Here is a 15507-nt window from a genome sequence, read left to right as displayed (position 1 = left end):
TAGATTCTGGTGGTTTGTGGCTTCACATCTTTGACACATTAAGAAGTATTTTCTATAGAGAAAACCTTCAGTATCTAATGCTGCTTTAGTATCTAATATATAATAGGGTTGAATCATATTTTTTAAATTATTTATACGGTGTTACCATGCATTATCCAACGATAAAAAAAATGTATTATGGTATTTCGATATTATGTATTTAATAAAAAACCATACCTGTAATCCTAAACTGTACATCTTCACCAACATCTCAAGAGTAAACAACGCTACAAACATCGCATTTCCGTACTCTTGAAAATAGTCCAACCACTGGGGCTGGCTGTAATTAGAAATGATAAAATTATAAAAACAAAAACTATTAATATAGTTGTACTGTACCTATACAGTAATAACTATTATTGTCGACATATTACATAGTAACTATAACATTGTTTGCATTATTCCATAGTTTTAGCTAATTTATTCTTCCTATAGTAAAAAAAGACGTATGCCGCAGAATATTTGATTTTTTCTTGTAAGGTGTAGTATAAGACTAGCTTACACAGCACAGTATGCTGTCATATTCTTCCCTTAGGATCTCTTAATCAGGATATTAAAAATGTGGTAGTGAAAGTTTGCTTGACTATACCTTAATTGAAAAATTTATAAGCTAAAATACTCACTGATAATGCTCACTTGCTAGAACGACAGTGTTGAGGAACACGAGTACTATGATAAGCCAATAGAATGTTTGCGATTTTACTGCGCGTCGACATGCACGTTTCATACGCCGGTTCACCTAATTGATATAAGGATTTACAAAGTATTAATGTGTTCAAATTCTACTGATGTGTATTTTTTCTATGTGTGAGACTATGCTATTAACTTTGGAGCGCGTTTATTTCGATCTTCTGACAGCCCATCGATATGCTACAATTTGGATTCTTACGCTTAAAAAATTAGATAATTAATATATAATTATCTATAAATAATATCTTAATCAACCAAATCTATATTATGATTTAGGTACATGGTGGTATAAATTTTGGGTACAAAGATTAAAATTTAACACAAAAGTATCATCATTTATTTTATAGAAACGAAAAAGAGGGATTATTTATAGAAGGACTGGAATAAAATCAATATTTATTTTAATTTTATTATTTTATTTATTTACAACTTATTTAATCAAAACTGAGTTTTAAATAAGTTAATATGGATAAAAGTAAGCAAAAATAAAACTTACTTTATCAAAATCTTTTTTCCATAATTTGCCGATTGACACTTTTTGTTGCTCGTTAGTTTCTATTCCTAAATGGTCCGTTGAATCGTGGTCTGTTGTTGTTTGTCCTGAAGTTAAACAATAAATACGTTAGGATTAATAGTTATATTTAATATTATAGTTATTTTAAAATAACGTATAAATCTTAACTCATGTTTTAGGCTGCGAGCAAAACTATGAAGAATCTGTTATCAGTACACTGCACACAACTATGCATTACCTATTCCAAAATCCCTTTTCTGAATTATCTCTTCATGTTGATCAGCGAGAGGCTCCAAATACTCGGCCTGCGTGATCCAGTCAAGATAGCCTTTCAGATCTTCCTCCAACTGTTGTTTTTCTCGGAGCTTTTGAAAATCACCTCTGTTCTTTGCCTTTTCTCTTTCTTTTGAGAACTCACTGAGAAAAGATAATTACGGTTTCAAATCATTTAACCAGCAACAACCAAAAGTGATAAAACATTTTATAGACTCGCAAGGATTCTTTAAGTAGTACATACCCAGACAACACACCGAGAATTAGGTTCATAACGAAGAACGCACCCAGGATTACCATAGATACAAAATACACCCACTCCCAACTGTTTCCCATTGCGTCTTGGATCTAAAAGGAAGTCCAATATCAACATTAGAAATGGTGGAATATTGTCTTTGGTTTGACATATTTTGATGACACGCAATATTTACTTGGACGCTCGTTAGCATTGAAAATGTCGGGTGATGAGTGTAAAATAATATACTTATTGTAATAATCTCGTATATCCGATAAAGTATTTTTATTTAAATTTGTTTTTATTTGATAGTGTAAATATCGTAATACACTTTATAACTAAACAAAAGTTATACTACTACAATAAGCCATGATAATAATTAGAGTAAGTAAATACAGTACAAACAGTTTAATAGTTTATTTATTATACTCACATTATACATAACATCTGTCCATCCTTCAAGCGTAATGCACTGGAAGACAGTAAGCATAGACAAGCCGAAGTTATCGAAATTTGTAATGCCGAAATTCGGTCCAATCCACCCGTCCCTGCACTCCATATCGGCACCAAGTTGGGAACAGTTAAAGCCATTGTCGACATCACAGGGATGAGGAGTTTCCATTATTTCATCTACGGAGAACGTTGATACAAAATATTTTATTTGTAATTATTAAGTGATTCAAGTACGTACGTAGTGAAACAACTGAAATGCAATTGTACCTACGTATCTACGTACCTTCAAATAGGGACGTTGCATAAGCTTGTATTTACAGAGATTAGTAAAACATGAATACATGTAGCCAATATGAAGGTTACCTGTGAGTCTACTGTAGCAAGACTTGTGCATCTTTCCGGAGAAAAGCTCCAGGCCAATAATGGCGTAGATGATGATTACGAAAATCACCAACAACGCGATATGGAGCAACGGTATCATTGCTTTTAATATTGAGTTGAGTACTATCTGTAGACCTGTAAAAAAGAAATTCCATTTGTGACAAACTTAAATTCAGTTTCAAGAGTTCTGTAACAATTCTGTTTGGTATTTCTATCAATGCATAAAACATTCAAACTTTGACTCCGATTACAGATACGGAATATTGATTTATCAGAATTGAAACTGGATAAGTACATTTAATAACATGAATAAATATATAATCTTAAGCTTTAGGGCCATAAAGACAAGAACTTGTAAAATAATGTTATCATAAATTCTCAAAGCAAAATATTTTACGGTTTCATAAACTTAAGAAAAGTTCAAAGTATCTTGTTAGAATTGAATAGTTCCTCTCAACTTTTAGACGCAAATCTTGTCAACATTTGCTATCGTTATATTACCAAACTTAATTGTGTAGCTGTATTAACTTTTCCTGTTTATTTATTTACTTTCAAACAGACGTTATAATATCAAAATAAATCTGATTTTAAAATTGTTGCTGTTTATTAAAATAGTACGTATAGATAAAATTTACCTTAATTTTAAAGTTAAACCGAGATTAATAATTAATAGATCTTGAATATATACAAATATTTATATATCTCCTTACTCAAACCAACGAAATAGTCTGTTACTTTGTTTACGCACAGACTTGGAAGTTACGTTCATACGATAATGAAGGATTTAATATATGTGTACTACTGGGGGAAAATGGATAATTTGTACAAAAGTTAATAATGTAAAACTTATTTGGGGTCTCTAAACGTGGTTCGTACCGACAAGAAGTGTAGATTTGAATGTTTTTTCTTATGTTACTCACTTGGTACTCCGGAGACGAGTCTGAGCGGCCGTAGCACTCGAAAGGCCCTAAGAGCCTTCACATCAAACGCGTCCTTGAATATACTGGACAGTACTGTGCTTACCATGCTGGAAATTAATAATTAAATAATTTTGGTTAGGCACGCAAGCAAACACACGGAGACGTATAAGTATTCCTAATACTGTACTTTGCTTTCGAACTTTTATAATTTGATAGTTTTTACCTGGTATAATACTATATAAATAAAATGTAACTTAGCATATTTGTACTATTTAATCTGCAGTTGGTTAAAGTATTTTTTGACTCAACTGTTTATTTACCAGTGTGATTAGGATAAAACTTTGCACTATTATAGCTATTTGAAGAATTAATCTTAATAAAGATATAATATTTCTGAGTTAAACTTAATATGCTTCTCGATGCGTGTTAGGTACTTAGTTTTGATGCCACTAGACGCTTTAACAAAATACGCTTGAACTAGTGTAGTTTTGCAATGTAAAGTAGACTCTTAAGTACCAGCGGTCTAATTAACTGCTGTAATAAAATGGTGTACCAAAACAGAACTATTTTTTTTATTATGAAAATCCGTAGATAGAGTTCCATAACAATCTCTATTTATGAAATTGTATACCCTCTAACTGAGGGAGACCTCTAATCTTTTACTATTAGCTTAAATAAGACTTCTCTAATGGGTTTGAATGAATTTATTAAATCATATCCATTACTCGGTATTTGAAAGCATTATACTTTTGATACATGCTTACTGTGAACCCTCGACACGTCCAGTTATGTATATAAAATAATAAATCCGCAATTGTACCTATTAAGTTTTATTTAAATTTGTATTGTGCGCATCATTTATTAAGTACTGGGTACAAATGTAAACCGAATAAATTAAGTCTTACCCTATAACCACTATAGTAAAGTCGAGTAAGTTCCACCCGTTTCGTAAATACGAGCCCTGATGCATTACGAACCCGTAAGCTATGATCTTCATCACGCACTCGCCAGTAAATATCACCAGGAATATATATTCTATTTTCTCCTGTAAACAATGATATGGTGATTAGCTTAATATAAACGATTCAGCGTAGAATTAATATACGAAGTCCTTTCTAATAAACTTATTTCATCATTGATACATTTTATTCAGTATTTATATATAATCTAGCTATTAGATATTTAGATATAAGAGAATGTTTTGTATTAATATCAACATGATACGGTTTCAATGAGTGAGAAACAATGAGTCACTCATCACAAGAATCTCAAGTCTGTTTCTATCATAGGGTAAACATAATTCGACAGAACAAGACTTTGGTGACTAATTTCCGTCACGTTTTTAAATATGCCCATATTAAAAAAAAAAACTTAACACATAACGAACACGAGTTGTATCGTAGTAATACTATGAATAAAGAAGCATTTGTATTAGATAAAAATGAAATAAGTACTTACAAGAACCCAGTTCGTATAATTCGAATCACTCGCTGGATATGGCGTGTAGACAGCGAGCGCGATACAGTTCGCGAATATTGTCGTTAAGATCATCCATTCGAAAGGTCTGTGCTGAGTTAAGGATTTGGGATATAGAGGTTATTTACGTTTGAGTCGTGAGACATATAACCAACCTAATTTAAGTAATATTCACAAATATACTAAAATATTTACATAGACGTATAAGACGTAATAAGTGCTTTACAGGAGAGAATTTGCATTGTCATCAGCGTGAGAATTTATTTCCTTTTTTAAATTTATGTAATTATTTAGGCCAGTAAACTATACATTCTTACGTTTTATTTAAAAATATACATTGTATATTTTGTAAGTAATAAGTGGGATACCTACAAATCTCGTAGATTAGAGAATTGTGGCGTTGAAGCCTAGGAGTTATTTGAAACTCGCTATCATCAACTGCTTATAAGATAACGATATGCTTTACATAATACGACCTACAGCTGAACACCTCAATGTCGGGTGAACACACAGCAATCGCCAGTGGCCCTCTGCCAACATTGCAATGAACCAACCATGCGTTGGAAATCGATTGTCACGTCATTTTGATACTCTTAGCAACAAACTGTTCACAATGGTAAAGTTATGTAAATATATAATCATTTGCAAAGAAGTTCCTAGTATTGCTTCCTAAATTTAAGGTGGTGATTAATGAAATTAAATTAGTGTCTGTGCGCTCTATGACAATATATGAAATTGGAGTGGGTCGATTTTGATATTATTAAAATGTCCATTGCCAAGTTATTGATTCATGTACACTATTACATGTTACACCTTAAAATTACACGACAACCGAGAAACGTTTTGATCTGATGACGGATCAAATGTGAAAACTAGGATACAGTAAACTAGGGGTATATTTAGTGCGGAAATGGCAAATTGTATGTATATACGGATACTGTCCTTAGCTGCAGTTTGTTTAGCAATATCTATTATTATAACAAGGAATGTAAACACGTCCCAGCGTACATCCACTATTGTATTATGCTGAAAGCTAGAATAGTTGGAAAACCAACGGCGAAATTAATTGAATATATTAATATCAATTTGTTATAAACAACACTGATTTTTTTTTTAAATTAGATATTGTTTTGCGGAACGGATCTTATATCACATTAAATATCGTACGAAATCTTGGAACATCGTTAAATGTTAGTTATTTTGAACAATACATATGTATCGATTTGAATGTCGAAAGCGAAATTATCGTGTGGGCTTTCATAACATCAGATTTATTCCGAGTGTGTAATCGGAAAAACATCATAACATTTTAACAATACGCAGAATGGGTTGAAATGAGTTAGCGGTCTTCTTTATTGAGTTATGAGCAACAGATGGGAGATTTCATTAATGTGCGGCAGCATGTGTAATCACGCGTGTGAGGTTCTTTCCTAGAAAACTTATATTAAATTTTCACAGGAAAAAAAATCAGGAATTCTTTAACCGGAAATCAGCTTGTGAAATTATATATAGATTTTCTGACATTTTTGAAAAGTTTTTTGATAATTTTGTCATCATCAAGTAGATGTTCATCCTTTTTTTGTTTATACAACAAACCTAGGATGTCATACATTTATACATGCTTCCCAGGGTTGTTTTCATTACGACATTTAGAAAGTGCACAGGGTAGATCGACAGGGTGGGCACGGCTGTGCGGCTTCTAGTTGGAGAGATTAAATTTACTAACCACTAGGCTAACAGTACACTCTCGCATCCTTACATTCTTTTTATACGTATCTCGGCGTGATGATCAGTCCATAGAACGCCTTGTCGTCCAATAGAAGTTGGAAGCAGTAGACCGCGCGGAAAGTCACCTACGCGTTGGACTGACCAGTGAAGGTTCACACTGAGCACAGCATGATGACCTCTAATAGGCAACGGTGGCGAATCCTCGACGCATCATTTGCCTTTCAATATGACTACTACTATGTCAAGATTATACCGGATAGAAGACGAAGGCTAACATTATCACTCTTACTAGTGCTAAATCTGTTTTGTTTTCGTTAACATTGTTCTATACTAAGCTATAGGAAATAAAGCAATTTAAATAATTAATGAGTGAATGCAAGAAAACGTTGAAATTAGCATTTTTGTTTATTCAACACAACGGCATTTCCTGATTGTTTTCCAAATATTTCCGTCATTCATACTGCCGCTGGCGACGCGCCAGGATTTTTATAAGGTTAATGTTCTTTATCGCGGGTATTTTAGGGTTTTTATACTTACGCATCGAGTACGCATTCTTTCCTTTTTTAATCATCAAATTTTTGTATTACTCATGCTTTTGAGAAGAAACCTAAAATTCCAAATTTAAGCTTAAACTTCGACTATACCTAACGGCTTAAATATATTCGATATAAGGGTTTTTGATTCCTAAACACTTGTGTTTAATATGATTGGTAAAAATATAAATTAAATCGTATTTTTGTGCTTTTCCACAAGTATTAATGAGGCTGATGCCGTTAACAGAAGAAGACCCGTGGTAACAGGTCACAAGCTATTCACAGGCTATAAACTTTGCAATTTTAGAGAGAACTCAGCAAAGTAAAGGAACAAATAAATATATTAAAACTAAATAATGTATGGTGTTTCTAGTTATTATTTGGTTTACCTCAAATTTACCTGAAATATTTTTTTTATCGATAACAACATAGACATAATTAATAATAATAACATAACCAAATGTAGACAAATATAAAAAGGATACTTCCACTCAACAATATCTATGCAGAGTTTTCTTAAGGGATTTTTGAGGGTGAGACAAAAGAGTGCTCGTTTTGGTCTCTCGGGTTGTACTTTGAGGCCTCGACGCGCTGGCTTCCGCGGGGCCACCGGTACCTGGATGAGGGGACCTGTGCCATCTGGCTGCGCTGTTGTGGGAGTTGGTGTTGTTTCTGCCTCTTCTGCACTCATCTTAACCTGGAATAAATGGTATATTTTTGCATAAAACATATATTTTTAATATATATTCTACGCATGCAAAAACCTGTTATCTGATAAGAAAATCTGCCACGTCACTCCCTTTTTTGATGCATTGATGACACGAAATGTAATGACCCAATTTATTTAAGTGACGTAACCAAATTTTTTTCCTTTTTAAGGTACTAAGATTCCCGAACATGAGGCAGGAATATTTTTGTATTCACAGACCTGAATATTCAGCTCGTTATCGTATACAGGTAGTTATTTTTTTATTTCGGTTAAGGTTGCAACGCCGACAACAAAATTCGACAGTTATTTTTAATCGAATCCTATTAAACGCATCATCATTTGCCCTACAGCATATCGTACGTTTTAGTTATGAAAAAAATATTTTAACAACAATAATATTTTTTTTATACATTTGACCCATATCCCTAAGCAAAATAGACACTATTATGTTAGTCTTATTGTTTTACTATTCTGAACAAGTAATACTTTCCTTATAGTTATTCTTAGTCCGCTATTAAGAAGGTAACAGCGCGCTTAAGTGTTATCGTTTGAAAGATTTTTCTGTACCACAAAGATTATCCAGGTCCTGGAAAATCTTGGAAAATCCTGGAGAAACTTTCATATATTTGGTATATTGATTACATTTTTAGGTTTCTCGCTAGAGCGATTAATATTATTTTTAAACTAAGAGGTTAAAAAACAATATTAAAAACTATTTATTTTTTTGCTAGCATCTTAAAAATCTGTTGGCTCGTTAATACTGTACATACCATATTTTGAGACTAATATTTGGTGATGTGTATTATCTAGAAGGTTTTTAAATACTAGTGAGGTAAATATAAATAAATGGTAAAAAATGGAATGAAGGCTTTTTGAATTTCTACTTAAATAAATATTTGAACGAAGGCGTTGGTATTGAAAACGACATGTTAATTTATTCTCATACAATTTGACTTTAATATCTGTAATATAAGATCATGTCTCATTAAAATCAGCCAATCCGTTAAACATGTTGAACATTTTACGACATCAAATAAAAATACACTTCCGAGCAGTGAGCGTGATTCATTGCTCAAAACGTTTCTCGGAATGCATTAAATTTGAGACATTTTAGTTTATAAGATACGAAAGAACAGCGATTGATATTCATAATTATTATGGAACTTAAATAAAGTATTAATGGTCTGCAATCTGTTCACACATCGTGTACCGAGTCCAGGATTGGAGTAGAGATATTGACCAGGGTCGAGCGCCTTCTTTTTTCATACGAATATCTTTTACTCAAATGTTAACGCATCAACTAGTGAATTAGTGGCTTATTAGGTGCGAATGATATAGGTTTTGTTTGAAAATAAAATTAAAAAAAATCCGAACAAAACTTCCCGTAAGTAAGTACAAAATTGCTTTTTTTTAATAAACTCTTTTTGCTAGTATGAAATCTTTACCTACTTTACTATCTTTACCTAAGGGTTTTATTTCCGCTTTCGCCTGTATCCAGGAGAATTTTGAATAATATTACAGATATTTAAAAGTATTTTACATGTTTCCGGCATCTGTCTTTCACTGATGTCGGCGCTTTGATTAATTCATTTCAGTTAAACATAATCTGATCGTATAGTAATCGTTAGCTAACATAACAGCCTGGTTATTTTACGTAATTTTAATTTTACCTGGTTTTTACTTTTTCGGGATCAACAAACTTTTACAGATTTTTTTTTGTCAACGTAGCCATTTCGTAGCAAGTACTACGCCACAATCTGCAAATTCGTAGCATGTTGACATAGTTTTTAACAAATTACTCTGTCCCTTAAAAGACTTTCCAAGTTCGAATAAGTTTGACAAAATATATACAGCCATTGTATATGCATGAAATACTTGTGAAATATGTAATCGAAAAATATTACTCTTGCGCCTAACGCTTGCGTAATCAAATACGCAGTGGCATTTCTCATTCAAATATTGAACGCAAACCAATTCGCCTTGTTTAAAACTATATAATAATAAATAAAAATAATATTAAACATGCGGTGATGATACAGTGATGAAAAAAACGCTGGCTTTCAAAAACAAATATTGTGCAATATTCTTTACATAATAATTATCATAATACATTTTATCTTATGATCTATGTGTACGCGCCTTAATAAATTTGTCTTTGCTTTCAATCGAACTAGCAAAGTGGCTACAAAATATGCACCAATTATTGCTTGTCACGGCTATGTTGCCTCAGTTCTGCTCTATCCACTATGGAGATATTCGGTAGATGTGAATAAAGTTTTTATTACTCAGAAATAATAAATCATTCTTTTACGAACTCGGTATTTTGACAGTACCCGTTCATATATATCCTTGAAGCAGTTATGACATGTACAAAACCGTCTAAAATTGTTCTAAACATTTTGGCATCTCTTGGTGCTTGGTGCGACTGACTGTCCCTTGAGCTGAGGAATCACCAACGTAGACCTGCTAGATAGAGTTTTATTGGAAAAACTTATTTTATACGTTGTAAATACACTTAAATTCTTTGAAAATACATGTATTTTCATGCAATGCATACTAAACACATAAAAAGTACTAAATCTTATTATTTTATTGATTTGAGATTGCTTCCGTCTATCCTTCAAAATAATCATGCTTTAGATAAATCTAACACTATTTTTTGGCTTTAGTTGAAAACTGAAAAAATATTCTCAGTGCACAAAAGCTTCATATTATCTAATATTGATGTCTGTATCTATAAAGTACATTAGATTTAATCCACGTTACGTATTAATATAATTATCGGCATCTGGCCAATGTACAGACAAAAGAGAAACAAGGTATATTTATATATGTCAGTTTTCTTGAGTAATATTTGTTACGACACTGACGGTTCTTTTCGATATAGAGAAGGCTAAGTTATTTTTAAAAGGTACAGACAGAGTATATAAAAGATTTACATTCATATTGGATCATAAAATATTACATAGTATAAACACAGTATAATACATAGCGTTGGTGTGTTGATATGTTGATCTACGCTAATTTTAGACCACAGATAAAAGTATTTACAATGGTTAATGCGTATTATTTGACGCTTAAAAGAACCATGAATTGGTTCGCTCTTTTCTTGTCATTCGTCAGGATTTCAGACGGACTAAAGAATAACAAGAAAATATGAAACCAACCAATTATTAAAACGTCAAGGTACTTGCGAGCATTCTGGCAATATGTGTCCAAGGGCAGTATCACTTAGCATCAGGAGAGAGAAGGCTTCCAAATGAAGATATATAAACGGGCTTCCTGGCGATATAAAAAACCCGCAAAAAGAAATGTATGCGTAAGCGCATAGAAATTACGTTGTATAAAACCTAAAGTTACAAAAACGTTGATAAGGCAGCTGACGAACTTGGAGCTTTTTTTTTTTAATGGAATCTCGCTGTTGGCCTTAAGGGCCTTTACAGCTCAGCACGGGCTGAAGTTGGAGCTACATACATATTTTTAGTTTAATAAAAATAAACCAATGGCGCTACAACCTCTTTAGGTCTTGGCCTCAGATTTCTAAATCTGTTTCATTTTTAAATCTAATAGGCAAGTAGGTGATCAGCCTCCAGTGCCCGACACACGCCGTCGACTTTTTAGGTCTAAGACATGTCGGTTTCCTCACGATGTTTTCCTTCACCGTTCGAGCAAATGTTAAATGCGCACATAGAAAGAAACTCCATTGGTGCACAGCCGGGATCGAACCTACGACCTCAGTTATGAGAGTAGCACGCTGAAGCCACTAGGCCAACACTGCTTTTTAGTTTAATAGTTTTCATTTATAGGGAAGTAGGCCGACGATATTCTAAATTTTATGAGTAAATGAACTGACACTAAGGGTCTGTTTCACAATGTCCGGATAAGTTCCAAATAAGCTCTTTGTTACTTATTGGTAGGATAAACAGTATTTTCACGTTTCACGACTGTCAGATAGCGCTATTTGTCATCAAATGCGAAGTATCTTATTCGGAACTTTTATATTTCGAATAATTTATGTGTTGCATAGCTATTTGACACTTTATCCATACATTGTGAAACAGGCCGTAACTCTGTATAAATTTAACCTATTTGATAATTTAGAGATATAATACAGCAAAACCGATTTACCCATGCTATATACAAACATAAAAAGCACATATGTTCATTCTATTTAAAATAGGTAAAAGAAACAAATAGTTATTGGATCTGTGAATGCAGAACAAAGATACAGTCAAGTAAAACAAACTAATGCGCAGTAAAACATCAAACGTTCGTGTTCTTTTATCTAAATAAACCTAATTGTATAAAGATTACATAAGTTAAATGGCGTTTTAGATCCCAGTTAAGATTACGTTATCATGTTTTATTAATTTAATGAGTACTATATTTTAATGAAATTTAATGAATGAATGTGAACGTTAATTTGTTACATAATTCAACGTTTTAAGTGCTTTTCAGCCATCGTGGTTATCGAGATACAGCGTTGATGTTTTATTTCAATTTTTCACGTAACTTCAAGTGTACCAGAGGTTATTAAAAGGTCACGAAATTTGAGTTTTTCGTTATTTTTTTTATAGAACAAACGGGAAGGAGGCTCATCTGATGTTAAGTGATAGTTTTAAAGGCCGGCAACACAATTGCGAGCCCTCTGGCAATGATATCCATGGCCGGTATCACTTACTATTAGATGTGCTACTGCACGATCGCGACCTGGTTCTTTAAAAAACAATTTTGAAGAGTGTGCAATGAATCCATTATGAAAATTGTTGTTAGTGTTGTAGAGTATCAGTAGATCTATGCTAACTATGACTAATAAATCGTATTATTAATTATCTTAAAGCCTTTGTTTCTGAATTATTCAAGTTACAATTAAGAGCTCTTGTAACTTACGACTGATCGGATCACAAAGCTACCTTCTAATAATAGATTTCGTAGACTCGGTACAATACATATATACACAAACAACCTTTCAAATTACAAAAAAAATATTGTACTCAACATATACAGTTGCACAACTATGGTATAATGTAGCATCTGGCGAGTGTTTTATGTTAATGGATGTTTCATATCATCGCTAAGTTAGTCGTATAACTCGTTTATCTAATCCACCTTGACATTAATCCACTTGCTTCTCCATGTGCTGGACATTTTCAGTCGTATAGTGCAACTGTTCTACGTCGTCACTCTTACTATACGTAAATGTGAATTTAAGTCACAAACTTTTAATGCCATTTTTATTAAATAAAGTATATCATTGGCATTTACTTAGAAAGATGATTAAACCATTAATTGCATTATATGTGAATGAATTTTAAACCTATATTTTTTCGACATACGAGAAAACTAAAGATTAAAAAACATTCTTAAGCATTCATATATATATATTAGTACGAATTACCTAATTCCAGACCGCGTGAGACCGCTGGTGGCAAAGTGGGGTCTAGGGAAGCCGGTCGGTTTTATGCTTATCCTTCGCCAAACATTGCCAGTGTTTTGCGAAGCCTTTTTGGACCCTGAGTCACTTTGCATTACCATTTCTCGAACTTTGATTTAGTTTCCTTTGGAGTAGATACTATTCCGTGTGATCATAGATTTAAGATGGCGCCTGGTAGATAATTAAGATAACCCCAGAGCTGGTCCTTTCCTTACTCAAAGAATAAGTATCGCAATACTTATGCTAACATAACAAATGTTGCCACACTTCCTCGCTGTAAGGCCACAGGAACAGGGATATATTTTTTTTTAGTTTTCTATTTATCAATTTTTATTTCTTACCTTACAACAACCTACATATATTAAGAATATTGTAAATACTGTATATATAAGGAAATATATCAGAAATACTTATCCTAAGCAAGCTTGTCTTTAAATAAAACAATAATATAACACACACACATGTGCATACTAATCTGTCTATTTGTATGTGTCGCTAGTAACATTAAATACGTTTGTATTGAATGCCATAGAAAAAGGATTTAAAGCGTAGTTTATTTGTGAGTTATAAATTATATACTGATAAGCAGTATCTATTAACTAGCATAAAATGGTTGCTACAAGCTGTATAGAGTTATTGTGAACGAAATATAAAGCTATTACGGTCGTGCCCGCAAAATTACTCATCCTAATGGTATAGCTTCACGCAACTTTATAGCGATACTGGCCTTCAACCTACCAGTTATTTCAATTTTTTAATATTGATTTCAAATACAATTAAATAATAAATAAATCGTTTATTACAATGAAAGTGGTCAATTATAATTTATTAATTATAATTTAAGAACATTAACATGACGTAATGATGATGAGTTAAGTTATTTATAATTATTGTTGTTAAACTTATGGTATACTCGCCCATGCTATAAAGGCACCGTGCCTTTAAAAAATTACTCACCTGTGATCTATAACTTCTAGGTAGGTGATTAAATAGTTTGATAGACATGGCGTAACAATTTGTTAAATACATAGTTGTGCAACATGCAAGGACCCACAGTCGTGTTGGATCCCTCGGTATATACAGGCATGCTTCTTTCTTTCTAGGAGCTGGTACGAGCAAGTCGGAAATATTCTGGAACTTCTCTTTGCAAGCTCGTCGGCAATTGCCAAGAGATCCTTGTGTCCTTTTATCCACTGTATGGTATAAAGTAGCATCTGGCGAGTATTTTTTTTTGTTTTCTACTGTTATCTATACAGATGTTGTCATTCGTCCATCAAATCAAGGCTCCATAATTAGCCGTTTTTAAATATATTTGAACTGCGCTTTAATTTTTTGAGACTACATGTAATTTAATCATGTAACTTTTGTAGGTAACCTACACTTATGAGCGTCAAATGTTTATTAATTACTGGTGATTTTCGATTCAAGAGCTTAAGAATGGACCTTCCAATTTATCTAAATTTTGTCAAGCGAACTTGGAAACTAACAAAAACATAGATCATAGACAAACCCGAGGCAGGCATGTCGGCTTATATATTCCAATATTCCTTGACCTATAAACCGCATTAAACAACTCGGAACATCAAATGTAAAACAATAGAGTGAATCATTTCCAATTGGAAAATGAAAATGATTTCACTCAGAATCGCGGCTTTATTAAGGGGAAAATTCGATTCTTTGTTTTCCTTTCAATCTGGAATGCAATATGCATGGAATATTGTGTGCTAATGAAAATGACGTACTCGTAAGTACGTCAAGCACGTAAATATAAAATCAGTATAATTTATTCTTTACCATAGAAAGATGTACTGATAAAAATTATAACAAAGATGCTCCATGATTGATCCGGGTTTTTTTATTTACATACGTAAGAAGACAGTTCTCAAGCTAAATAAAAAAAAAAACTATCGATATCCAGCCATGTTTAAAATTAAATGATACATTATTATAAGTTAATATTTAACTGTATATGTTACTGTAAATCACTAGAGTTCACTGGTGCATTAACATGAGACGCAATCTTGAATATTTGATTTCACTGCAGGAATATACATTTATTCCAAATCCTCATATAAGTCCATTTTTAGATGCACGACAAATATATATCTATAAGATGGAAACA

General features: G+C 32.6%; 1 protein-coding gene across 18 annotated transcripts in view; it reads right to left on the bottom strand.

Moving 5' to 3' along the window:
• LOC111001158 (muscle calcium channel subunit alpha-1) overlaps nt 1–15507 on the bottom strand; it is a 50347-nt gene that overhangs the window by 18169 nt on the left and 16671 nt on the right. For all 18 annotated transcript variants that reach the window (XR_006750561.1, XM_045630716.1, XM_045630727.1 and 15 more), the window contains 11 exons: nt 7728–7939; nt 4964–5069; nt 4411–4550; nt 3506–3612; nt 2568–2720; nt 2185–2381; nt 1761–1864; nt 1482–1660; nt 1226–1329; nt 663–778; nt 217–319 (listed from right to left, as the gene is read on the bottom strand). Coding sequence is in view for 17 of the 18 variants with exons in the window: in XM_045630716.1 (XP_045486672.1) it covers nt 217–319; nt 663–778; nt 1226–1329; nt 1482–1660; nt 1761–1864; nt 2185–2381; nt 2568–2720; nt 3506–3612; nt 4411–4550; nt 4964–5069; nt 7728–7933 (1515 nt within the window). In the remaining variant the exon portion in view is untranslated. The remainder of the gene's footprint in view (nt 1–216; nt 320–662; nt 779–1225; nt 1330–1481; nt 1661–1760; nt 1865–2184; nt 2382–2567; nt 2721–3505; nt 3613–4410; nt 4551–4963; nt 5070–7727; nt 7940–15507) is intronic.

Source organism: Pieris rapae, chromosome 13 (assembly GCF_905147795.1).
Source record: "Pieris rapae chromosome 13, ilPieRapa1.1, whole genome shotgun sequence".
In the NCBI taxonomy this organism is placed as follows: domain Eukaryota; kingdom Metazoa; phylum Arthropoda; class Insecta; order Lepidoptera; family Pieridae; genus Pieris; species Pieris rapae.
Note: the sequence above shows the minus strand (reverse complement) of the source record. Positions and strands in the feature narration are given on the sequence as shown.